The 25,037-nt window shown below is 53.3% G+C and overlaps 9 protein-coding genes across 9 annotated transcripts; 4 read left to right on the top strand and 5 right to left on the bottom strand.

Annotated features, from left to right (window-relative positions):
* Positions 1-1,308: 1,308 nt before the first annotated feature.
* On the bottom strand, positions 1,309-3,386 carry T310_2070 (Nuclear envelope protein; the record flags this gene model as incomplete). Its single annotated transcript, XM_013475079.1, has 4 exons — positions 1,309-2,271; positions 2,310-2,871; positions 2,931-3,198; positions 3,254-3,386. 4 exons carry the CDS (start codon positions 3,384-3,386, stop codon positions 1,309-1,311), a joined length of 1,926 nt encoding a protein of 641 aa, XP_013330533.1.
* A 469-nt stretch (positions 3,387-3,855) lies between these two features.
* On the top strand, positions 3,856-4,728 carry T310_2069 (uncharacterized protein; the record flags this gene model as incomplete). The annotated part of the gene is made up of 2 exons (XM_013475078.1): positions 3,856-4,152; positions 4,207-4,728. The coding sequence occupies 2 exons, from the start codon at positions 3,856-3,858 to the stop codon at positions 4,726-4,728; spliced, it is 819 nt and encodes a 272-aa protein (XP_013330532.1).
* Positions 4,729-5,311: 583 nt separating this feature from the next.
* T310_2068 (Holocytochrome-c synthase) lies at positions 5,312-6,214 on the bottom strand (the record flags this gene model as incomplete). The annotated part of the gene is made up of 1 exon (XM_013475077.1): positions 5,312-6,214. The coding sequence occupies one exon, from the start codon at positions 6,212-6,214 to the stop codon at positions 5,312-5,314; it is 903 nt and encodes a 300-aa protein (XP_013330531.1).
* A 321-nt stretch (positions 6,215-6,535) lies between these two features.
* Positions 6,536-7,835, top strand: T310_2067 (Diphosphomevalonate decarboxylase; the record flags this gene model as incomplete). Its single annotated transcript, XM_013475076.1, has 2 exons — positions 6,536-6,597; positions 6,686-7,835. The coding sequence occupies 2 exons, from the start codon at positions 6,536-6,538 to the stop codon at positions 7,833-7,835; spliced, it is 1,212 nt and encodes a 403-aa protein (XP_013330530.1).
* Positions 7,836-8,515: 680 nt separating this feature from the next.
* Positions 8,516-12,963, bottom strand: T310_2066 (Killer toxin sensitivity protein (IKI3); the record flags this gene model as incomplete). Its single annotated transcript, XM_013475075.1, has 9 exons — positions 8,516-9,543; positions 9,616-9,895; positions 9,960-10,093; positions 10,155-10,405; positions 10,465-10,807; positions 10,864-11,017; positions 11,068-11,627; positions 11,681-11,773; positions 11,826-12,963. 9 exons carry the CDS (start codon positions 12,961-12,963, stop codon positions 8,516-8,518), a joined length of 3,981 nt encoding a protein of 1,326 aa, XP_013330529.1.
* Positions 12,964-14,154: 1,191 nt separating this feature from the next.
* T310_2065 (ATP dependent RNA helicase (Dob1)) lies at positions 14,155-17,670 on the top strand (the record flags this gene model as incomplete). The annotated part of the gene is made up of 6 exons (XM_013475074.1): positions 14,155-14,898; positions 14,950-15,040; positions 15,096-16,157; positions 16,214-16,809; positions 16,866-17,431; positions 17,490-17,670. The coding sequence occupies 6 exons, from the start codon at positions 14,155-14,157 to the stop codon at positions 17,668-17,670; spliced, it is 3,240 nt and encodes a 1,079-aa protein (XP_013330528.1).
* Positions 17,671-18,310: 640 nt separating this feature from the next.
* Positions 18,311-19,346, top strand: T310_2064 (Tethering factor for nuclear proteasome sts1; the record flags this gene model as incomplete). Its single annotated transcript, XM_013475073.1, has 2 exons — positions 18,311-18,386; positions 18,469-19,346. 2 exons carry the CDS (start codon positions 18,311-18,313, stop codon positions 19,344-19,346), a joined length of 954 nt encoding a protein of 317 aa, XP_013330527.1.
* A 1,019-nt stretch (positions 19,347-20,365) lies between these two features.
* T310_2063 (Methyltransferase LaeA-like protein) lies at positions 20,366-22,074 on the bottom strand (the record flags this gene model as incomplete). Its single annotated transcript, XM_013475072.1, has 10 exons — positions 20,366-20,608; positions 20,679-21,033; positions 21,100-21,130; positions 21,190-21,215; positions 21,270-21,493; positions 21,585-21,629; positions 21,707-21,713; positions 21,787-21,840; positions 21,910-21,947; positions 22,021-22,074. 10 exons carry the CDS (start codon positions 22,072-22,074, stop codon positions 20,366-20,368), a joined length of 1,077 nt encoding a protein of 358 aa, XP_013330526.1.
* A 1,602-nt stretch (positions 22,075-23,676) lies between these two features.
* T310_2062 (uncharacterized protein) lies at positions 23,677-24,910 on the bottom strand (the record flags this gene model as incomplete). Its single annotated transcript, XM_013475071.1, has 2 exons — positions 23,677-24,849; positions 24,899-24,910. 2 exons carry the CDS (start codon positions 24,908-24,910, stop codon positions 23,677-23,679), a joined length of 1,185 nt encoding a protein of 394 aa, XP_013330525.1.
* Positions 24,911-25,037: the final 127 nt, after the last annotated feature.

Raw genomic sequence — 25,037 nt, 5'->3', positions numbered from 1 at the left:
TGATTTCACCTCGAATACCCAGAGGCACCCGGGCCGCCAGTACGCCTAGCCGAATGGCTTAAGGCTGCCGAGGATGACGAATTTCTGGAAGACCACATCGCGGATGACCGCCCGAAGGATTGGAAGCCGAAACTAAGTCGCCGGCGCTGCGGAACCGATCAGTGATGAGGAGAGGAGGGAGAGATCGGACCCGGGGCGGGCGGACGTTTGGATTTTGATCAGACCAATAAGAATGCGCCGTTAACACGTGCTGTATCTAGGCTCAATACAGACGCTTATGGACCGCCCGCGATGCAGCTTCCTGATTGGTCAGGCCAGAATTCTCAACGACATCGCCTGAGGACAGGCTCTTTTTGACCGGGGGGGTGATGTGACGGCGCTGATACTCGGGATCATGTGAGCGGTGTGGTAGGCGGTGAAGGAATGGACCGGCAGAATACCAGGCCTATGACCCCCTCTTGGGGCCTCATCTCCTGGCTTCTTCTTTTTCCCCCTAACCTAGTCTTCTAGTATTGAACCGCTCCATACCTTCAGGATAGATCTACTAGGGAATGAATTTGGGTTCGTCACAAATTACATAGTTCAGTTTAGCTTGGTTTAGAAGGAAAAAAAAGAAATAAAAGAAGCTAGATAGGTATTGGTATTATATAAATTGATAGACAGCTACCTACATACTCCGTACACATCCTAGGCAGGACCTCGTGCCGGAGTCGGACTGACGAGCAGTGACAGTAGTGTCTACCTAAGACACCTTCAGGAAGGAACCGGAACCTAAGGTGCTTAAGTTATGTATAACTTAGGGTATCTGAACAGGACGTCCCGGATGGGGCGGGACTGGCAGTGCAGAAGAAAAAACAATCAAAAACCATAGATCTAGGACAGCGGAAAGAGAGAGCAGGGCAGACAGAGCAGAGCAGACAGATGGAGAGAGAGGGAGAGTGAGAAAGAAAAAAGACGAGCAAGGATTCATTATTCATTTCTTCTAGGAAGGAAGATAGATTACGGTATTAAATTAATTTAAACTCCGAACCTCTTTTTATTTCATTTCTCTATTTGCTCTCTTTTTTTTTCTCTTCTCTTTTTAAACCTTTGTTTATGATTATTATTTCCTTGTCTGCTTGCTTGCTTGCTTCCTTTCCTTCCTTTTCTTTCTTTTAACCCCATGATGATGATGACAATGATGATGACATCCTACCCAGATACAATAATGCATTGCATTGCATTGCATTCATTATGCAGCGAAAACAAAAACATAGCGCCAAAAAGCAACAAAACCTGGCCCATCACGTAGATACTTATACAATCAAGTCAAGAAGATGGTTCCTGATCTTCGTCAACGATGCCTGCTGCCGCGCGGGCTAAGCGGAGATCCTTCTCCTTTAACCCTACCTCCCCCAGGTAGGGTTTAAAGGCGGCCAAAAGGTCTGAAAGCGACGACTTCAACGTGTCCAGGACGATGTCCACCTCCGGGACGCGTCGTGCCTGCTCCTGAGCTGCCGCATCGCTCGAGGGCGGGAAGGTGACGTCCGTCCAGTGGACGTCAAGACCGCCCTGCACAAAGTCTTCCAAGGTGATGATCGTGTCGGTGAAGAGGCGCACGACGGTGGGAACGTCGGCCTGCACCTTGCCGTACGGGTCCTCTGCCAGACTCGCGACGAGGAGCCTCGTCAACGACTCGATAGCGTCGACGATCGGTCCAAGTTCTCCGTGAGGGCCGCCAAGTACGATACGGCGTAGGCGACGATCGTACGTCTGCCGGAAGAGCTGGCCCACGGGAGATCGGAGGATCGGGGAGATGAACGGAATGGAAGGACCGGCCGAAGATGGCTGCGCTCCAGTCAAAAGCTTCATTTCCGGCGACGATCCAAGCAGCTTCTGTTTTCTTTCCGGACTCAGAACAGCGTTGGAGGCTTGGTTCAGCATATCGCGAGCTTTGGCCCTTGCAATCGGTGTCCAATCGGGAGACTGGCCGTAAGACTTTGCTGTCGTACTAATAGTCTCCCCAAGCTTTGCGTGGCGCGAGGTTCCCTTGGGCGATGCAGCAAAAATGTTCTCTTGCTTGGGAGGCTCCGTCAACCGCGGCAGAGTCTGGAGCTGAGGCTGCTCAGCCGTCGATTTGGAGACTGCCGACGGTGGGTTTTTATATTCGTTGATCCGCGTGGTAATTCCTTTGACGATTTCGACAGACGCATTCAGAATCTGCGTCCATGCTGGCCCCCCGTCACGATCAATGTCGCTGAAAATCGTTTCCGTCGGTCCGGGAAGCGCTGGCTAATAAAGCAGAGCTCCCAGAAAGCGAAGGTCTTGACTAGCTCCTTTCTTGCCTTCAATCCATTAATCAGACTTCCAGTAGGATCCTTCGTCTCAGTTGTGAGCGGTTGACCCCGCTTCAGAGGCTCCTGAGCGATGAAGACCGTGAAGAAAACGTTGGAAGTCTGCCACAAAAAGACAAGGCACGCTCCAGAGACGACCTGCTTTGGAAACAGAGAATAAATGGCCGAAGGAATACGACCCGGGGGAGCTGCTGCAGCTCGCGGGAAGTTCCAGAAGAGTTTCGCGAAATACAAAGTGTAGCTCCACGCGGTGTGTCGGAGGAACAGCATGTAGATGAAAGGACTGGCGACAGCCATCAGAACACCCCTCGTAAAAGAATCGAAGACGCTTTTGATGACTGCCTGTTGTATCCTCTTCACGACAGAATCTACCGGATGGGTCCGCTGATCCTCTGCTTCTCGGGTCCGCTTCGCAACGGGTATGTCGAGACGGTCGCAATCGCTGTACAAATGTATGGCAGCCTGCATGATCGCCAGAAGCAAGTGGTAGCAGTGAAGATATATCGGTCTCTCGTTCAACGTGGTTCGCTCATTGGGTCTGGTCCAAGTTAGTACAAAAAAAAATCTGAGACCTTCGTGCTGCAGCCTAATCCATACCGGCCGGGTTTCACCCATCCCAGGTCTGCGGTCTGGGGGGCAGACCACACATATATCTCACTGAACCACCATGCGGAGAAGAGATACCATCCGAGTGTCTGGATTATATGTAGGGGGAAAAGGTGGCGAAAGGTAGCAAACTGGGAATTTGTTGTGCGAGGCCCAACATGCATCTGACCAACGCGGAGGACAAAAACGGACAGACTAGAAACGAAGAGCAGCAGAGCACGTAGCCCGCAGATTCCAATTGGAAACCATGACCAGAAAACTATAATAGACGATTTAGATATAGAGACTAAAGAGCCTCTGGCGGGCTTACTTACATGAAGATTTCACTCCGATGGCAAAAGACACAACATAGTCGACTAGCAGCGCGAGAGCAGAGGCATGGACAAACCTCCGATGCAGCGCAGAGGTCAAAATGCGCCTGTAGGGCCGTGGTTTCGAGGCGGCCATTGTGTGGTTGCGGTTCGAAGACCTCTTTGACCAGATGCGCACAGAAAAATCACTGCATCGTTTTGGAGAATATGGCCAGAGGTCTGACAGCTATCGAGCAAGCACCGACAAAAATCTCGGTGCGCTGAAAAGGGTACAATGAGAGACGCAGCGGGGTGCAATGTCGCGACGATAATAATCTCCGGAGCTCCATTCATGAAGCTTCGGGATGTTTTTGCACCAAAACACCACCAGCCACAATCACATGATTGATGTGGCACAGCAGGAACCCCGCGCCACAGATCAGGTGGGGACGCGCTAGTCCAGAATCGGGTGTAGAGCTCCAGCCAACGTCACCTGAGATGCTTAGCGTCCTGCCCCGAGGCAGCAACAGCAACGTCCAGGTGATAACGCCATCGCCATCACCTGCGTTGCTCCTCTGCTTCTCCTCTCACCGCCGGTCGGGGTACCCAGCGCTCCTGCTGCTATCATGTCCTTTGATCGCCTAAGCTCACTCGAGTCGCAACCGACGACCTGGCGGCGCGAAGATGACCCGCAATACCGCGATGACCCGGAGTTCCATAGGTTTACGGAGAACCTGTCCAATCAGCTGTTTACGCTGACTTCGAATACGTCCAATTTGTCAAAGCAGATCGCGCTGCTGGGCACAAAACGCGATACTGCACGGGTCCGAGAACGAGTGCATGATCTCCTGGAGGAGACCCGGGCCCTGTTCAAAGAGGTGGGGGAGGGCATCAAGAAGGTCCAGGCATGGGAAGACGTTAATGTACGTTGACGGCCTTTATTTCTTGGAAAAATTCAGTGCTAACGCGCCGTGTAGCCTGCCCAAAAATGGACTCAGCAGAAGCTGTCAACTGAATTTAAAGCAACACTCGACGAATTCCAGACTGTCCAGCGCCGTGCGCTTGAGAAACAGCGCGCCTCTGCAGTGGCCTCCCGGACTGCTTTGGAGGAGGGCACTACGACAGTTGCTGGTGAAGAGCAGCAGCAGCTACAACAGCAGCTGCAGGAGGAGCAGCAGCGGTTGGCGAACCAAGATGAGGTGGACTTCCAGGAGGCGTTGATTATTGAGCGCGAGGCCGAGATCCGCAACATCGAACAGAGCGTCGGAGAGCTGAATGAGCTTTTCCGAGATGTTGCCCATATCGTACATGAGCAAGGGGGTCAGCTGGACATCATCAGTGAAAACGTGGAGAGGGTGACGAATGAAACACGCGGAGCAAACGTCGAGCTGCGCAGTGCCAGCCGATATCAAAAGAACGCAAGAAACAAGATGTGCTGCTTGCTGATAATCTTAGCGGTCATCCTGGCCATCATTGTCTTAGCTGCCACCCTTGGGTGAGGCAATCGATCCAAGACAGCATCGCTTGTATCCTGAGACTATACGATGTCATTTGCCTCGTCTATGTCACCACACGTCCTTCTGTTACATTATGCGGCCGGATATCTTGTGTTATGCCTGTTCTTTATGTTGTTGCGGTCCGTTTAGTTTATGTTTTGTGAGTGGCTTTTTGTTTCTGGCGTCGGAGTTTTGGAGCAATTATCTTGTTCTTGGGACGTTGGCTTCTTGCAGGACTTTCGTGTATATATCCCATGCTCGTTGGAACTGTGTTCTCGGCTTATCACTATTCCTATGTTGTGGTAAATTCTGAATACGGGTATGTGACTTTGACCCTACTAGCTGGAATGACGGCATTTCGTCAGCCACACAATCCGGGGTCGAAACGGATTTGTTCCGGCCTACCAATTTATGACAAGAAACGAGGGGTGATTGCACTTGGTGATTCTGTCAACGTGGGAGAGTATCATAATTCGAAAAATATCTATAGTACATACATACACACATGCATACAGAATTAAATTTACATACATCCATCTATAATACAGCGTGTGGATATGACTTGTATGTATTCCACCCAGACCATTTATAATCCATCGAGTCCCCAAAATCGATTGAATCGCATGCGCCATCCTTCCCAACTATTCAGCTTTGGCCGCACATCCAGATAGAAACTCAGTTTTTCCTGCCCAGTGGCCGCCCCAGTCAGTCCAGAATTTGATGACTGCCCGGACGATGAGGCCCGTCTGCCCTGGTAGAAATCGATCACGTATTCGATCCTCTCTCCCCCGCAGCGCTCGACGACCCAGTCGTGCCGATCAAAAGGCAGCTGGTAGCCCAGCCACCCATTGATCCGCGCGCGCGGACTCAGAAACTGGGGATCCGTCCCCAGACCCCGGAACGAGTACAGCTTGGGACCACCGCACCGCTTGCTGCCGGGATCGGACTTCGGCGCGCGACTCTCCCATTCCAGAATCTCCGCCCAGGCCTTCTCGTTCACGGCGTTGTGGATCGGGATGATAGACGCTACCGACGTGGCCAGCTCCTTTGCTGACGTGGCAGAGGGCGGCAGGTTGTTCTTGCGGACCAGCGCATCGAAGAATTGTCGTTCGGAGGGGTAGATCCAATTCCCCGTGGCGGGATCATGCCCCGTCTCGGACTCGGAGTTGGAAGGGGTAGCGTGCGAGGCTGAAGGCGAAGCAGAGTACGGCGATGGGGCATTGTTGGTCTCTGGTTTCGAGCCTGGATCGAACGCTCGCGGGATGCTGCTCACTTCACGGTCGGTGGACAGCGGTCGATAGTGCTTGGCAGGTGCACTCTCGGAGGAAGCTGAGGGATCAGACGATGCTGGGAGAGGATGAGGAGCTCCGCCAGCGGAGCCCTTGGCTTGTTGCAGCCAAATCTCGCGAGTCTTGTGGTCGACAGGGCATTTGGCAACCGGCTCCGCGTCGGCCGGAGGAGCCGTGGGAGTGCTGGCGCTGGCACCCATTGTCAAGAGCCTTGGCCCGCAATTCACAGAATGAAAAGAGGGAAAGCTGAAGAAAAGGGTAGAGGGCCGTGTGGGCGTGGGAGTACAACAGAGCTGTGGACTGCTTGGGACACAAAGAATTATACCAAGGCAATTAATTAAAGAATACCGGCGATGCCGGTTGGTCAATGGCGGATGCCCGCTTCACCGCCTTGACAGCAAATGCGGAGCCCAAAAGAGTCAACGAACCCCTGTGATACAGCACGATCGACTCGCATATAGATCCCACCCCGCTGTCTCTGCTCCCTGAGCATCTTCTACTGTATATACTCCTCCAGCACGATGGCTGACAAGACCGTCTTCCGCGCCACCACCACTGCCCCGGTCAACATTGCGGTGATCAAGTAAGCGTTCCACTTCCCCCCACCAAACGACTCAATTTCTCAAGCCCCTACGACGATGAGCGACGCGGCTCCTAACAGCTTCAACCAGGTACTGGGGCAAGCGAGATGCCTCGCTGAACCTTCCGACCAACTCTTCGCTCTCTGTGACCCTGTCGCAGCGCTCCCTGCGCACGCTCACCACTGCGTCCTGCTCCGCCGCCTACCCCGCCTCTGAGGGGGACACGTTGGCGCTCAATGGCAAACCCCAGGACATTGCGTCCTCAAAACGGACGGTTGCTTGTCTCTCACACCTGCGCGCTCTCCGAAGAGAATTGGAGGCTGCCGATCCGTCTCTCCCGAAACTTTCGACCTATCCCCTGCGCATCGTCTCCGAGAACAATTTCCCCACGGCTGCTGGTCTGGCCAGCTCAGCGGCGGGGTTTGCGGCCTTGGTGAGAGCTGTTGCAGACCTGTACCAGCTTCCTCAGTCTCCAACAGAGCTCAGTCGCATCGCAAGACAGGGCTCTGGGTCTGCCTGCCGCTCTCTGCTGGGCGGGTATGTTGCGTGGCGGGCCGGCACACAGGCGGATGGCAGCGACAGCATCGCGGAGGAAGTCGCGCCGGCCTCTCACTGGCCCGAGATGAGGGCGCTGATCCTGGTCGTCAGCGCTGAGAAGAAGGACGTTCCCAGCACGGAGGGCATGCAGTCCACGGTTGCGACCTCGGAGCTGTTCGCGACCCGCGCGCAGACCGTTGTGCCGGCCCGTATGAGCGCCATCGAGGCCGCGATCCGCGATCGAGACTTCCCGGCCTTTGCAGAGATCACCATGCGTGACTCGAACACCTTCCACGCCACCTGCCTCGACTCCTGGCCGCCGATTTTCTACATGAACGACGTCTCCCGGGCGGCGGTCCGTCTGGTCCACGACATCAACCGCGTCGTCGGAAAGACGGTGTGCGCCTACACCTTTGACGCAGGCCCCAATGCTGTGATATACTACCTCGACGAAGATTCTGAGCTCGTGGCCGGAACATTCAAGGCCATTCTCGGGTCAGCCATCGAGGGCTGGGAAGGCCCATTCGGGGACCGCCTGAAGGGAGTGACAGCGGGTGTGGATCTGGAGAAGCTGGACTCGAGGGCTGTCGACGTTTTGAAGAACGGCATCAGCCGGGTCATCTTGACTGGCGTCGGGGAAGGCCCAGTCAAAGTCGACACCCACCTGGTCAGTGAGACGGGCGAGATCAGAAGTGCCCAATAAATGCAGAAAACAGCAAGGAAACGCCAATAGAACAGATTTTCTTGTTCTTGAAGGAATACGAAAGGGCATCCTCATTCCGCTTGCAGCTGTTTGTTTGTTTGCGACTGAACTCTCGATAAAATATTTTGTTTTCGCTTTTTCTGCATTGTTGACAAGATGGATGAGTTTGATACCCCAATTATTGCCTTGCGATAGAGGGAAACAGACAGATATACAGACAGACAGAAAAGTCATAATCACATGAATTGGCAATGATGCATGGGTGACAGAAGCAAAAATTCTTTTTTTTTCTCGTGCATATAGTTAATACTGAGATATATATTGTTCATGTATTTACTCCTGCACACAAATAATCCATGCATAGGTGCATGGATCGAAAATATCGTCATTCATAAATAATCATATTATTCTTTGTCGCAAATCTCTAGTACTTTCCTGGTAGTAGTTCCTGGTAGTAGTATTCTGTGAAGTGAGGTCGTGTCATTATCAACAGGTCTGTTATCTGGTTCATCTACTTCTATGATACTCTGTTGAATACTGTAGATGTCGAGAGATGGTTAAGTTTCTGTAAGTACGTACGAATGTACTGTGCATACCTGCGTAGAAGTATGTGTACTGCATGGATATAACAGCTTCTCTCTCAGGTTCTTCGTTCTCGAGACAGATCATATCAGATCAGATCAGCCCAGGAGATCCAGCTTCTTGAACTCCCGCACCAGAGGCGCTACACGACGATCTGGGTTAAGTCCCTGGATACTGTCCCACAGGACTGCATCTCCGCCGACGGGAGGGGGTCGAGTATCCTCTTCTCCCTGACCAGCAGCAGCAGCGTCTGCGGATGGTGCAGCCGCAGCCGCCTGCATCTCTTTCTCCCTTTGAGTCGCTTCCTCAAACACCTCTTCCCGACAGTCTCGGCACATGGAAAGGACTTCCTCCAGCGCCTTCTGCACCGCCGCGGCGCGCTCCCTCATCCCGCGCCGCAGGAGCGCCTCGACCAGCCCCTGCACCTCGTCAATCGTGCTGTTGACCCGCTCGATGAGCCGCCGCACGCTGTTCACCAGGTACTCCTCCTCGTAGACCGTGCCCCTTTTGCCTTTCGCCCGCTTGCGCTCCTCCCGTCGTCGCGTCTTCGACGTCCGTCGCGACATGGCCGTCCCGCCCGTGTACCGCGTGAACATGCTCCCCGCAGCGGTGGAAACGTCCGTCGGCGCGAGCGACACGTTGTCCGGCACGTCGCCACCAAACTCGTTCGATGATGGATCGCCGCCGAAGAAAGCCAGCGGGTCGGTGGCCCGTTTCTCGCGCAGTTCGCGGATGCGCGGCACCTGCGCCTGGAGCTGCGCCTTGCAGTCGGCCAGGAAGTCGGTCGTCGAGCCCATTGCGTCTGCCAGGCCCGTGTCCACGATCTCCGGGATCAGAGACTGCTGGCCGTTCAGCGCCAGTAGCCGTGTGGCGTCAGCGAAGCGGGAGCCGCGGCAGAAGAGGCGCGCTGCCGTGGGGATGTCCTTCAAGTGTTCTGCGTAGATATATGCTGCTGAAACATAGTCCTTGTTCGCTTCCGTCAGGGTGGTGGCCAGGTTGAGAGCGTGATTCTGCAACTCGGTCTCGGATAGAGGCACCATGATGGCGCAAAAGAGGGATTCGCGCCAGAGGTGGGCAAGCTGGTAGGATTTGTAGGCCGGTTCGTAGAGGCCGAGAGATTCGTAGGCTGCAGTTACAACATTTACAGTCAATATTATTTCACTCTACAGAGGAGATCGAAGCACCTGCAAAAACTTACCTATCGCCGCTTCCTTGTAGTTGGATTGCTCGTACAGGTAATCGGCGTACAGCTGGGTCATCTCCCGGAGCTGCTCTGGCTGATACTTGTACAGTTCCAGGGCCTCCCGGTAGAGAGAATGCTTGATGGCATATTGCTTGAGCTCGTCGTACGCACTGAGGGCGTGGAGATGCTTCAACGCTTTGGCGAACCGGCCGAGGTGGTTATCGATCTCGAAGCGTCGGCGCAGCTCAGGCAGTTGCTGTAGCTTCCGGAGGAACGGGAGATATTCTCTCGGGTCCTGGAGTGGAGAAAAAACGTCAGCATAACCGCCCAAATCTACAGATTGCAGCTGTTAAACGCACCATTTGAGCTTGCTGGGCAACCAGCAGAGTGAGTTCGAGGTCGTAAAGGCCCAGGGCGTTGTGGTAAAGTTGATTGGCATCTGTCAAGAAGCACATGTGTTCGATGGCTTCTTCCGCCTGTTCAGAGCTTCGCTCTGCAGTCTATCTGTCAGCTCTAATCTAACGATTCTCCTTGATGAGGGCTGTCGAACTAACCTCTCAGACGTGCGACAAGCTGAAGCCCCGCATCAAGGTCGGGCGGGCGCTTGCACACATGGGCCGTGACCAGGTTGTGCAAGTTTGTATCGATCTTGTTTCTGAGGGCTGTCAAGAAAGCGTCGCAGATGCGGTTGACCTTGCTTCCCTTGTTGGCCTTCGCTTGGATATTTGCTTGCGCGGCGGCCCCGGCCTCGCCCTTGGACGCCTTCAAGGTATCCTTATACAATGTTTGAGACACATCTTCCTCCCTGAATCGAAGTTAGCAGGAGTTAGCACTGGAAATTAGGTAATCTCAGACGAAACGCACTTTAAGCGGGTAAGGAATTCATCGATGAATTCCACTTTCTTGACCTGCTCGATAAACAACGGAACATTCTCCATGAACTGATTCGGTGCGTAATCGTGGAGAATATTCATGTCCACCATCTGGCTTCGGCAGGCAAGGTACGCCGAGCGATAGTCCTTTCTGTCAATGAAGCTGCGAATGGCGGCCAGGACAAGTGCCCGCGGGTAGATGGTCTCCAGATTGCCTCGCGGCATCTGCAGCGTAACAGCAAATGATGACGGCGTCACCGTCACCAGGCGTCCGCCTCGTTCGATGTTTCTGCACCGCTCATCGGTCTCCGGTGTGTCTTCGGGCACCTCCATGTCTGTCGATGAGGAGTTAGTAGCTGAATATAACCCGCCAGAAATGAAAGAAACTTACTTTCGACGCTGGTGATGTGGACGAACTTGATGAGATGCTGGGTGGTCGTAAAGACAACATGGGCTGGCGTAAGCATAAAGGAAGAGCAGTTCTTAGCCAAAAGGCGTTTATTTGCGTAAAGAGCGCCGGTTCTAGACATTGTGACCAAAGCATCCTATTTCCGTCAGCACCTTTCTAGGTATTTGGAGATTTCAAGAGCCATACCTCATCATCAGAAATCTGAATCGCCTCCGCCCAGAAGGTGTCGACGCCTGGGGAATTATCCCAGACAGTAATGTGAAACTCGTTCCCGGAACGTGGGACGCCATAGGAATAGGAGATCGGCACTCCCGCACGAGAAGACTTGGAAAACCATAGTTTCTCATGGCCCAGGCTTGGGAAAATGCGATGGAAATGCTCTGCTTCTGCCGCCTCATATACCACTTTTGTCTCGCGGGTCTCCAACGTCGTTCTTTCAATTCGACGCTGGTACGGGTCAAAGTGGTTCAAAATGTACACTTCATTGTCGTTCAGGAAGGCGATCTGTCTCGGTCGGCTTTGGGCTGCTTCTGGCAAAGGATAGCTTGATTCAAGCAGTGGCGTAGGAACGGGTCTCTTCTTCAACGACCACGCGAACACCGAGAAGTTATCTCTCGTGAGAACTGCGATCCGCGAGCCTGAACGACTAAAACAGGCATCGACGATATTTGAATCCACAGTTATCTCACAGTGGGCCATCGGAGGTGGCACTCCCGCCAGTCTCAACGGCGTCAACTTCAGAATCCCTAAAGGTCCGTTAGATAGGCATTATTTCATGGATTTCGGAGCATTGACTTACTTCCATCAATGACAGCGACAGCACCGACGTCGTCAGGGATAGTTGTAGAGCCGTGAGAGACATCAAAAACCCAATCTGCGTCTAGAATCGAGCCTAGGCAAGAGTCAGTGTGCGCTCAGGCATGTAATCCGAGGAATTTCCATACAGGGTGAAGCTGCAACGAAGCGCAAGGTCTTTTCCTGGTGCCAGCGGAACGAAAAGGCCAGCGGCTGCTCGGGCGAGACCACGATTGGCAATTCTTGTTTCAAGTAGTAGTGGTAGTTGCCCATGGTCCACAGCTGGATCCGATCTCGAAACCTGACGGCGAGCACGGTAGAGTCGATATTCCAGTCCAGATGGATACTTGACGCCCAAGTCGCTCGCTCCTCTTCGGAGAGTCGCAGAGTAAATTGACCGTGCCGCAGCCCGTTCCTCTCAAAGAACACGACGTCAATCCGGTCCTCGAGCCGCTGAATGCCAGCGATGAGATTGCCCGCTGGCCTCCAGCTCAGAGCTCCTTCGAGGCCGTCCACCGGTTCGCTAACACTGTCCAGAGTTCCCTCTCTGGAGTAGACTCGGATGACTCGACGGACGCCGGTCTCGATGCTGTTCACGGCGACAAAGGCACCATCGCCACGCCAGCTGATGGTCGTTCTGGCATCGTCATAACTGCTCAATTTGCCTTCATCCACTTTTTCGGGCATCGTCGGGTCCCGCAGCGCTTTCGCTCTCTTGCCCTGGAACTGAGTCTCCTTCTTTCCCCAGCCCACGGAGACATGGCGTGAAAGCTTCAGGTCTTCCGGCGTAAAAGTAATCTCGGCAACGTTCTCGAATTCTCTCGTCATATAGAGGAAGGTGTTCGCTCTGGTCGTAATCGCCAGCAGCTCCTCATCCGGGGACCACGCCGCCGCGGTGATGCCGACATCAACGGAACCCACAATCTCGATTTTGTCTTCGCCGGGCTGAGGATCCTCGCGGACGATCACAATATCTCCCCCTTCCAGAACGAGGATCGCCGTCAGATTGTCTGCGAAATATTGCAGCGACAGCACACGATCGCAAGCCAAGTCCGGTAGGGGACATGGCGCGTCCCAGGACGCGATCAGGTCCAAGTCCTCGGGCCTGGCGGGGTGTGCAAAGTGGGCATCCTGGCGCTTTCTTCTCAACTCGATGGCCTGATTGTCCGCCGCAGGCCCGAATGTACAGATGAGAGAGTCTGAGGCCGCATCCCAAGCGGTGGCGGTCAGTGGCAGCTCGCCCTGGAGCTGCACCTCCGTCAGGCGCACGCTTTTCAGGTTGCGCATCTTCTACCAGAATTATTATGTATTTACCCCACCCCCCATGAGTAGACTGTCAACGTCGACTCTCAGGCCTCCTGGGCAGGGACAGGAAAAAAAATTTTTTTCTCTTCTCCTCCTCTTCTTCTTCACAGAATGATTATCCAGATCTGCTGGTCGCGTTGGGTGATGGGATCCAATATCAAAAAGTCGGGCGTTCCAAAATTTAATTTTCCGAGGAGAGCCACCGACCAATGACTTCATCCACATTTCAGATGCACCGGAGCAAGCTTGACATCGCGCATCACAGCACAACTACGAGAAACAGGTTATTCCAGGAAAGAAGCTAAGATAATGTAGATGGATTCAATGTTTCTTGCTAGCTTTGTACATGATGTCTATTACAACACCCCTATTGCCGCTCCATCTCCCGCACAGCCAAGACACGGAAGACCAATTTTAACACACGCGAATTTAAGAGCGGTTCTTGTAGGTTTGCCAGACTAGAACGGACATGTCAGAAAGAGATTGGGACGTAGGCAATGCGTGCTGTAGACGAGGAACATACCAGCAATAGCGAAGGGGGCACCGAATCCGGTAACTGCACAGCCAACGGTCAGTCGTTCACTCATCCTGACGAGACCACAGATTCCAATTGGGATCACGCACTCATGAAAGCCCAGTATCGGATGAAGAAGAATCGGGTGAGAGGGTTGAACGGAATGTTGGAGCGAGGGCCCTCGCCGTAGTGGTACGGGCTGGAGAGCTGGGCACGGGTGGTCGAGAAAGCACGACGGGTGACGAGGGCGTTGGCCAGTCTGGCCCGGGCAGCAGAAGCAGCGAACATCTTGCACCACACAGTCAGTCAGCAGCAATTGAGGCCGAGAACGCGCAGAAGATGTACCTTGGAAGCGTGGGCGAAGAACGACACGAACGATCGAGTTGGGTGATGGTCGGACAGAAGCTGGCAGAGTGGCATGAGCCCAGCGGAGATCCGGATCCTTCCTTAGCACCGTCACGTGACAGAGCCGCCGCGGCGCCCTGCAAGCATCAGATTTCTGGCGAATCAGAACTCGCGAGCGCCTGTGTCGCCCAAAAAGGAACTGAAATTTCTCGCCCGCGCGGAGCTTCGCTGCTGGAGGCGAATGTTCCCACCGTCCTTAGTCACCCATCGCCGTCCTTGTTCTTCCCCGGATCAGACACGGGGATCGTGCCAAGATGGATGACCTCTTCGATGTCTTCGAGGACCAGCCCCAGGCGGTGAAACCCTCTGACGAGCCAGCCAAGCCGCGGCCGAAGAAGGACAAAAGCAAGAAGCGACAGGCCAACGGTGACGTGAAACAGGATGGTGCTGAGGTCGAGGCAAAGGACCATGAGGCTCTACCTGACGCGCCCGCCGCTGGCGGTGACACAGAAGATGCAGAGGCTTCTCCCTCGGAGAACGGGCAGCCAGAAGCCAAGCGACAGCGACTACAGAAGGAACCAGAACCTCTAGTGGCCGACACCTTCGAGACGGAGCAGGAACGTGAAGTGGCCGCTTCAGCCGGGCTTCAATCCACCAAGGAGGAGGCTGCGGTCGTCCTGTCGCACCAGGTTCGCCATCAAGTCGCTCTCCCGCCGAACTATCCATACGTTCCCATCTCCCAGCATAAGCCCCCCGAGAATCCGGCGAGAACATGGCCCTTCACCCTCGATCCGTTCCAGCAAGTCTCGATTGCGTCGATCCAGAGAGAAGAGAGTGTTCTGGTTTCTGCACATACCAGTGCGGGTAAGACGGTGGTTGCGGAGTACGCCATTGCGCAGAGCTTGAAAAACAACCAGCGAGTCATCTACACCAGTCCGATTAAGGCCTTGAGCAATCAAAAGTACAGAGAATTTGCGGCGGAATTCGGAGACGTGGGTTTGATGACTGGCGATGTCACAATCAACCCCACCGCTACATGTCTAGTAATGACGACGGAGGTGCGTTCTACAGATCGGTTGCTTGACAGCGTGTATTGACTTGCCTTCCAGATTCTTCGTTCCATGCTGTATCGCGGCTCGGAGATCATGCGCGAAGTTGCATGGGTCATCTTCGACGAGATTCACTACATGCGTGATGCGAGTAAGTGCACCAATGAATGCACCTGACAGGTATAGGCAGGCTAACGGTTGTGCAGCCCGGGGTGTCGTCTGGGAAGAGACGATCATTCTTCTTCCAGACAAAGTTCGATATGTCTTTCTGTCGGCGACTATCCCCAACGCCATGCAGTTTGCCGAGTGGATCACGAAGATGCACAACCAACCGTGTCACGTCGTCTACACGGATTTCCGTCCCACGCCGCTACAGCACTACTTCTTCCCTGCTGGCGCTGATGGCATCCATCTGATTGTTGACGAGAAAGGAGTGTTCCGGGAGGAGAATTTCCAGAAAGCAATGAGCTCGATTGCCGAGAAGAAGGGCGATGATCCCGCCGATCCCATGGCCAAGAGGAAGGGCAAAGGCAAGGATAAGAAGCTCAACAAAGGCGGCACGAAAGGGCCGTCCGACATTTACAAGATCGTGAAGATGATCATGGTGAAGAACTACAATCCGGTGATCGTCTTCAGCTTCAGCAAGCGGGAGTGCGAAGCGTCCGCTTTGCAGATGGCTTCATTGGCATTTAATGACGACTCGGAGAAGGAAATGGTCTCCAAGGTCTTCAACAGTGCCATCGAAATGCTGTCTGAGGAGGACCGGAATCTGCCCCAGATCCAGCACATCCTGCCGCTATTGCGGCGTGGCATCGGAGTCCATCACTCTGGACTCCTCCCCATTCTTAAAGAGACGATTGAGATTCTTTTCCAGGAAGGTCTGATCAAAGTCCTGTTCGCGACGGAGACGTTCTCCATCGGTCTGAACATGCCCGCCAAGACGGTGGTCTTTACCAGCGTCCGAAAGTTCGATGGCATCACTCAGCGCTGGGTGACCCCATCAGAATTCATCCAGATGTCTGGTCGTGCCGGACGAAGAGGTCTCGACGAGCGGGGTATTGTGATCATGATGGTCAACGAGGAGATGGACCCGGCGGTGGCCAAGGAAATTGTTCGTGGCGAACAGGACCGGCTCAATTCCGCCTTCCACCTGGGATACAATATGATCCTGAACCTCATGCGGGTGGAAGGTATCTCACCCGAGTTCATGTTGGAGCGGTGTTTCTACCAGTTCCAGAATGCTGCCAACGCGGCGGGGCTTGAGAAAGGTCTGTCATTCCACCATCGTCCGAATCGAAGAAGATTATTGCTAACAACCGTGTAGAGCTACATGAATTGGAGACCAAACGAGCCAACATGAACATTCCTGATGAAGGAACGATCCGGGAGTATTATGATTTGAGAAAGCAGCTCGCCAGTTTCACGGAGGACATGCAGGCCGTGATCAGCCACCCGAACTACTGCCTGCCGTTCCTGCAGCCGGGGCGGCTTGTGCAGATCAAGTACTTGGACTACGATTTTGGCTGGGGCGCGGTCGTCAACTTCAAGCAACGAAAGCCATCCAAAGGTTCCAAGGAAGAGTTCACGCCCCATCAAAGTTATGTGGTCGATGTGCTGTTGAAGATCGCCGATGGATCTTCGGTGGGTACGAAGACACACAGCGACCTTCCATCGGGAGTTCGGCCGCCTCAGGACGGTGAGAAAGTTCGGGTTGAGGTGGTGCCGGTGCTGCTGAGCTGCATCCAAGCCATCTCTCACATCCGAATCTTCCTTCCCAAGGAAGTCCAGACAGTGGACTCCCGGAATAGCGTCAAGAGAGCCCTTGAGGAGGTGCAAAGGCGGTTCCCCGACGGTATTGCTCTGCTCGATCCCATTGAAAACATGGGTATCAAGGATGAGTCGTTCAAGAAGCTCCTTCGGGTAGGCAACCCCACATTCCGTCTCATTGAAGACGCATCGGCTAACGGCGAATGCAGAAAATCGAGGTCCTCGAGTCGCGGCTCCTGGCCAATCCCCTTCATAACTCGCCTCGCTTGCCCGAGCTGTACAATCAATATGCGGAGAAGGTGGAGCTGGGCAAGAAGATCAAGGAGATCAAGAAGAAGATCTCGGAAGCCATGTCGATCATGCAGCTCGAGGAGCTGAAGTGCCGCAAGCGGGTGCTCCGGCGGTTTGGCTTCATCAACGAGGCGGAAGTGGTGCAGCTGAAGGCACGGGTGGCTTGTGAGATCAGCACGGGCGATGAACTCATGCTCAGCGAGCTGCTGTTCAACGGCTTCTTCAACTCGCTGACCCCGGAGCAATGTGCGGCGGTGCTGAGCTGTTTTGTGTTCGAGGAGAAGGCGAAGGAGACGCCGGCACTGACCCGAGAGGAGCTGCTCAAGCCGCTCAAGGAGATCCAGGCGCAGGCGCGAATCATCGCCAAAGTGTCGATGGAGTCGAAATTGGCCATCAACGAAGAAGAGTACGTGCAGAGCTTCCACTGGGAACTGATGGAGGTGATCTACGAGTGGGCGAACGGCAAGTCGTTTGCAGAGATCTGGTACGTGTCTTTTTTTAAAAAAATTTTTAATCTTTCCTACCAGGCTAACATAGCGCAGCAAAATGACGGATGTCTACGAAGGCAATCTGATCCGGGTGTTCCGTCGGTTGGAGGAATGTCTGCGGCAGATGGCGCAGGCCGCCAAAGTCATGGGCAGTGAAGAGCTGGAGCAGAAGTTCGAGACAGCGCTGACCAAGGTGCGGCGCGACATTGTTGCTGCACAGTCGCTGTATCTGTAATTCACTGCACAAATGTCTGGTTGCCTACTTTCCTGTCCCATTTTTATTCTATTTTTTTCTTTTTTGGCATGGATTTCTTGGCATGCTGATGCTTCTTTCGTCTTGTTGCCGCATACTCTGGCGTCATTGGGAAGGTCCTGCCTATAGTGGGGAAGACTGCAGAAAAGTCGATTGCATTTGTACAGTACTTGACATGACGCTAGCGTAGTATAGCTGATGACCATAAGAATCCGCAAATGAGATCGTAGAGGAGCAGCGCCAAATTAGGGGAATTTTAAGTAGAGGGGCTTCTGCGGATGACTTCACGTTGCGGTGGGCAACCCGGCAATCAGCTGTCACCGCTAAGCCTGGCTAGTGCCTTAGTCAGGCGGGCGGACACCCAACCAGCCCAACTCGGCCGCCGTCGGGCTTCTCCTTCGCCTTCCATCTCCATCTCCTCTCCTCTCCTCCCCATCTGCCTCTCTGCTCTGCTGTCTTTTACTACCATCTCGCCGACTCTTGTCAGTCCTTGTGCTTCCTGCTCCTGTCCTGGCCTGCCGCCTCGACTTCGTTCCATTCGTCCCGGCTAGACGCGGACAGCAGCGTCTCTCGTTGCCTCGGGTGCAGTGCTGTCCGGCTGCTTCAGTACCTTCACATCATCATGAACAGCCTGGTGGCCACACCTCCTGTCCCTCCACACTTCCACGAGCACTCCCGTTTCTCTCCCTCTCTTTCCAGTAAGTCTCTGAGATATATGCTCGGCCGTTTTTTCTCGGTTTTTTTCGAGCGCCTCCGCAGCTCCAAATTGTCTGCTGACAGACCATCTCTTCCAAGTGTCGACACCGTCCCAGCCTACCAGCAATCGGAAGCGAAAGGCCGAAGATGACAGCAATGACCATGATGTCCGCATGTCCGCTTCTCCCACCAGCTCGCCCGCTTTTACGCCTCGTCCCCTCCCGAACCGCCAGGTCAAACGAGCTCGCCCCAACGTGTCTGGGCGACCCCTTTCCCTCCCCCGACTTCTCGAGACGCTAGACACCGATGCTTTACGCTCCCTCGTGCAGTCAATGTGCCAACGTCATCCCGAATTGAATGACGAGGTTCTCCAAACGGCCCCGCGGCCGAGCGTCGCTGCTACCCTTCAAGTCCTCCGCAACTACCAATCGACCCTCCAGGCTGCCTTCCCGTTGGGTGGCAATCCCTCGTCCGACTACGCATACAACAGGGTACGGCAGCATCTCTCCAACTTGCTGGACGCCCTGAGCGACTTCACACCTCATTTCCTGCCACCCAACGAAACTCAACCATCCACGTCTCTGAGCTATTTGGACGGCGCGACGGAGATCATCCACAGTCTGCCCAGATGGGACTCCCCGCAGCACAACATCGACCGAGACCTTGCGTATGACGAAATCGCCAAGGCATGGGTTCTGGTCATTCGAGAAGCGGCCAAGCGTGGCGGAGGTATTCAGCTGCAGTACGGGGGCTGGGACCAAAAGCTGGCGAAACACAACCAGACTTCTGGTGGCAAGCTGCAGGCCGCTGTCAATGAGCTTAGCTCCAGTCTAGGCTGGATGGGCGGATCAGCTGTTCCTGGTGCAGGGGGTCCTCCTCCCAGCGATCCGGGTTCCATCCGCGAGCAGCTCCTCTCGGGAACATACGGGCTTGGAGTTCCTCTGAAGGTTGGCCCGTGGTGAATTAACAAATATATTTTCTTCTTTTCAAATTTGACGGCCCTCTTTCACACCTCCATCAACCTGGAAACTCCCGAAATTTTCGCACCTTCAGCCGCATGAATACGCTTCGAAATTGACGGTGGTCAAAATTCTTACGATACGATCATGATACCTTCTGCATGAGCTTAGAGAGTTCTGAGATTGGCCGGCGTTATACTGTGTTCGATCTTTTTTTAAAGGGTCAGGTTACTTGCTAGGGTCGGGTCCACACTCCGTGGAGAGGGTGGTTTCAATTCTTATCAAATCAGCTAGATGGCTAGCGACCAGCACAGTTTCTTCAATTTCTGGTTCATTATTGTTATGATTACTATTATATCCGCCCACTCGTTTTTTTCCCCCCTCTGCTTCTCTTATCGGTTTGGTTGTGAATTTGTTTATTTCGGATGGGTGTCTTTTTGGTTTGTCGTTTTTTTTTGTACTACCATCACACACCATCCCTGTGAAACCTCGACCCAGCAGTCCATTTGACTTGATTAGAGCAACCATCTGGGGTGGGTGTTGCATCGAGAAAGAAAAAATAAAAAAATAAATGGCAGGGCCAGACATGTTGTGTTTGTTTCCTCCCCGATTCTCGGGGCGTTTGTTGGTTGTTCCGTTCGTATTTTCCAACTCGCTAGCTCATGATACCATGTTTATCATAGGAGAGAAAGTGAGAATGAATTGAATTGAATTGACTGGCAACCATTATCATTGCGTGTAGACGAATTAAGTAGGTAAGTAGGTAATATCCGAACGGAGTAATCGATCGTGTAGTGATAGAAATGAAATTCGTATAACTCACTTATCTATCAATTCAAGACTAGTATATGTTTGTCTGTCGTCTGTATGTATGTATGTATATCGAAGCGAAAAAAAAAGGAACCAAAGAAACAAAACCAAAACCAACTTTTTTGTGTGCGTGTTTGTGTGTTTGCCATCATAATAATATTATTATCATCATCATGCTTTTCGTTTTTTTTCTTTCTCAAGAGTGCTTTGTTCTACGTAGCGTTCTCCGGCTTCTGCCCAAAGACAAAATGCACCATGGTGTAGATGTGGCAGGTTCGGTCCTTGAGGACTTTCCGCACCTCTTCTAGCATGGCCTCGACTTCCTCTTTCTTCCAGTTGAGGACGCTGGTGTACAGGCGTAGACTGTACGATGTCATGCCCTCGTACATGTGCAGTTGTTGGTAGCGGCCGATTTCCTTTAGCTTGGGGTCTTTGGGCCAGGGGTTGAATGGTAACTAGGAGACAAACATCTGATTAGTCTTTCATGGATTGAGGCTTTGACGGTTTGATGGGGTTTTTGCATACCGGATATACAACCGTCTGCACGTTCTGAAATCCTGCCCGCTTCAGCCTCTCCGGCCACGTGCGCACCGTCCGCATGTTCTTCCCAAATCTCCGGGCCGCCTCGTGCAGGTTGTTCGACCACGCGACCCACGCCGCCGCCTTGGTTCGCGAATCGTCGTCGCAGAAACAGTTGAGCTCGATCGTCTGGAACTCGGCCCAGCCTCCCGGTCGCAGGTATTTGTAGGTCTGGGCAAACAGGCGATCAAAGTCCTTCACCATGCCTTCCATCTCCCGTCCGTGGATGAAGTCGAATGGTTGCGAGTAGGACCAATCGCTCTCGAAGTCATCGACCTCGAACTGGAGATTGGGTGGGACCCTGCCATGTCCCATGGGATATCAGCCGGTGTTCCCTTTCAGCTAAGGAAAGATGTGCGATGCGTACCATGATGGTTGGATGGGACTCAAGTCATTTCCTGGTCAGACAAGTTAGCAAAACAGTCTTAATAACAGCCTTAATCGAAATGGTTTGTACCTATCACAAATGCGTTGGGATGCTCGCTGACTGATGTTAACGTAGCCGATTCATGACAGAGTTGGATAATGAACGCTTACTCTGCAAAGTCAATAGCCCAGATTCCTGTGAAAATAATTGAAATTAGTCCGGAACACGTGCTAAGCCCGACAGTATTAAAGGGAGGCCATTTACCTGTGCCAGTTCCTAGATCAAGAACCCGCTGCGGGTTGACAATCGGGGCAAGATATAGTTTGCCCCCAGTAAGCATGAGGTAGATATGATGCGCCAAGTCCATCCGGTCTTGTTCACGTTCATCGTTGGGCTGGAAGAAAAAGCGTTCAGCGGAGACATCCAGGAAACAGAATAGCTAATTCTTACGGGCTGTCAGGGGGGCTGAATTTGGGCAAACTCACCAATAAATGTTCTCCCGACTTGAAAGCATGATATCGCCGTCCATTCTGCAAGTTGCTTTAGACAGAAACTTCCATAAAATAAAAGAAAAACGAGAGCTCCGTGATTTCATTACGGGTCTTACCTCATATCTGTTGGTCGGCGTGAGCGCACCAAATCATGGCAAAGAGGGAGTGCGAGCTTCGAGAAAGGGGCCGGGCTTACACGTAGTTCCTCACGCTGGCTGAGATGGACGAGGTGTAACTGGCATCACCAATCCTACCCAGAAACCATGTCTCAGTCTGGAAAAGATCGCCCTTTTTTTTCCTTGGAGCCGTTGGCACTTACGAGCCCGCAAACGCGGAGTCTGCGTCGCTATGGTTATCCTGAGATCCCCGGTCAGCGTCACGCCGCCAGAACAGTCCTGGATCAGTATTGGAATGGAGAATGGAAACCTACATCTGCTTCAATGTTCTCGTGAGGATTCGAAGATGGTTGAGGGTCTGGCGTCATGGCGATGATGGAAATCGGAATAGTAGTATTATTGTGGTCCTCTGATCTGCTGCCACCAAGCGACGGACGAAGCCACAGGCTGCATTAAATTAATTAAGATATCGCGCCTGCGTGGTAGGCAATAGAAGATATGACAAATACGATCGGAAGATGGCCTGACGGAAGGGGGCGATCTATATCGATGGTGCCGATCTGTCGACTAAAATACGCGCAAATCAACGGGCACCGGGACAGCCTGTCACAGGAATAAGGATCACGATCATCGTCTGCATTGACGTCAATCGGATTAATAGTAGTTAGTTAGAAAAGTAAAGTACGAGGCATCCATGTCGTCCGGCGTAGCAGCAAGGACCGCAGCTTAGTAGGCCGCTGAGGAAGCAAGCGTCCGAGTCGACGGGCCCCACAACGACCAAGCGCGCCTTTGCCTCCCACGGGCCGTTTTGCTCACTTCTTCAGCTTCTCGAATGTGACTAGAGCAGTGTTGGTCAAAGTTACCGGCGTCGCTGGCGGGGGGAAAGGGAAAGGTGGGTGCGAAGAGCCCCAGACGGTGAGCAGGCCGGGCGGGCATTGGCTGGCGTGGCGTGGGCTGATTTTTGAGCACTGGCGTTCTTGCAACAGCCACGAACGAACAAAAGAGGAGGAAATGAAAAAAAAGGTCCCGCTCAAATTCTAGTTAGTATGTAGATAGTTAGGGGGCCCGGGCCCCTCTCCAGTCCCTGCTATCATCGATGATAATGGTTGATCTGACCTAACGTTGTTATCGCATGCGTTCCATGAAGTTCCCCATCTGTGGATGCCAGCAGATGGGCTTTTTGTTCTCCTCTCCCAGCAGACAGTCCGTCCTCTGCTGATGCTAAGGTGTGAAGAATGAATTGTATGCAAGATTAATTCAAAAAGGAAGAGCGACAATATCGAGGCCCATGGTTAACCGCCGCCGTCATCATCCCTCCTCCAGTACGCTTGGCTCGCGGGGGTTGGATGGCAGAACCCAATACTAATCAGGACGGAAAAATAATTGAGACGCCAGAGACAAATTCTTCAGCGTCCGATCCATGTCAGCGGCTATTTGCGAACTCAATTTTCAGTCCGTGGGATGTGGATAGGGAAAATCGGAGCAACGTTGGCGGCTGCGACATTAGTTGCATCTCTGGCCCTATGTACGTTTACGCAGGTAGACCGATCGACAAATCAGGCCTCTCTGGCTGCGAGTTTGATTAATTAAGTGCATGCATGCAATGTAAGTGTAAGCCACTGCAGTCAGCACATCCAGCAATACCCAGACTACTTATGGAAGGTATAGAACACTTTCACTAAAAAGAAAAAAAAAGACCGGCCTGTCGATATCTTCAGATTAAGAAGAGTAGAGGATAAAACCAGGCTCTTATGGTGTAGTCAACAACTAGATGGCAGAAAATGCCCAAAAAGAAGTCATGCATGAGGTTGTGTCAACCCCACCGATACCAAACAGCGAGGAACCAACAGCATCGTCATTCGTCCAATGTCGACTGAAGAGCAACCCAGTGCTCCAGTACTCTCACTGTCTCACATCTCCAGTCCTAAGACAGTGGGTAGTCAACAACCGCCAAGAGCTCGAGGTGAGAATCACATAATGGCATTTCTTGCAAGCCGGAAAAACCATCTCGCGTCGGCCCAGCCGCCTTGATCCCCAGCCTTCTCAACAGGCCGAGTCAGTTCATCATTCCTGAGAGACGAATCATCGTCGTCATCATCGTTATTCTCATCAGCCTCCTCTGCCTGGAGGGCTTCCTGGCTGTCACTAAAGGTTACAGCGTGGCTAGCCCGATCCACAGAAGGCTCCGCGGGCCATTCCTCCTCCACACCAAAGAGTGTCCATCCGACAAGTCGATCGATCCAGCTACCCAGGCCAAACCCGTGTTCCCGTGTCAGAGGTTGTAACTCTGTCTCATCAAGATCGTCTTCAGAATCGGAGGCAAACGCCGAAAGGGATTCTTCGTCTTCAATGCCATCGCGTTGTTGGATGGACGCCATCTCGGCCCGGATCCGCTCATCCACAAAATCCGGAACGAGGTTGCGATGTTCACTCGCCGCACTGGACTTGCGGGACTGATACCGTTGGGTCGAGCTTACGGTATCCAAAGCGGTCATGGAGAGGTCCGCTCGGCTGGCTCCGCGGGAGCGCGATCCCCGCCTAGAGGGGGCAGCAGGTGTCGATAGGCCCGATCGAGGCCTGCGACTACTCCTCCCGTGCTGCGTGGACCGGTCGTCGTCGTAGTCTGCATCGGAGACCAAGCTTGTCGAGCTTTCTCGCTTGACAAGCCAACTCTGGCCTTTCTCTTCACGAGTTGAAGAGGCCAGCGCGAGGCCCGCTCGTAGCAGCCACTCGGAGTCCCGACGAGTAGTCCTCTCGGGCAATAGTGCAGCTCCGGGAGAACGGTCACTCTTCTTTCCGCCGCCATGATGGTGCAATGGCAGAGTCGCACCCAGACTTGACAGATTCGTGTCACTCAGGACACGACTGGAGCTCTTGCTCCGCTTGTAATGCCGTGTGCGAGAACTACTGCGAGAATGCGAGAGGATCGGCGGAGTGCTTGGCACCGAGGAGCTGGAGAGATAGGAGGTTCTGGCGAATTGCTGACGATGGGGATAGTCGCCATGGCTGTCAGTGAAAGAGTCACCCTGCTGCGGCGAATCATCTATAGGAAACCGAGGAGTAAGGGGAGCGAGGGAAATGTGGCTCAACGAAGGATGGGAGCGTCGTGAGCGGAACGTGCTTCGGGAGGAAGGTCGAAACGGCTACAACAGGAGATTAGCAACAATCTTGGCATCGAGAGACCCAACATACATCCATAGCCATTGTTATGCTGCTCGAGGTTCTGCATAGAGTGGAGAGAGCGCGGAGGGTATGTATAGGTGGATTAAATCATGACGGTCCAGGTAGTGGTGCGGTCGTCTGCAATCCGGCAGTTCAGCTGCGAGGTTCT

Source organism: Rasamsonia emersonii (genome assembly GCF_000968595.1).
Source record: "Rasamsonia emersonii CBS 393.64 chromosome Unknown ctg1118621760012, whole genome shotgun sequence".
NCBI lineage: Eukaryota > Fungi > Ascomycota > Eurotiomycetes > Eurotiales > Trichocomaceae > Rasamsonia > Rasamsonia emersonii.
The sequence above is the reverse complement of the archived record's forward strand: the minus strand, read 5'-3'. Positions and strand labels throughout refer to the sequence as shown.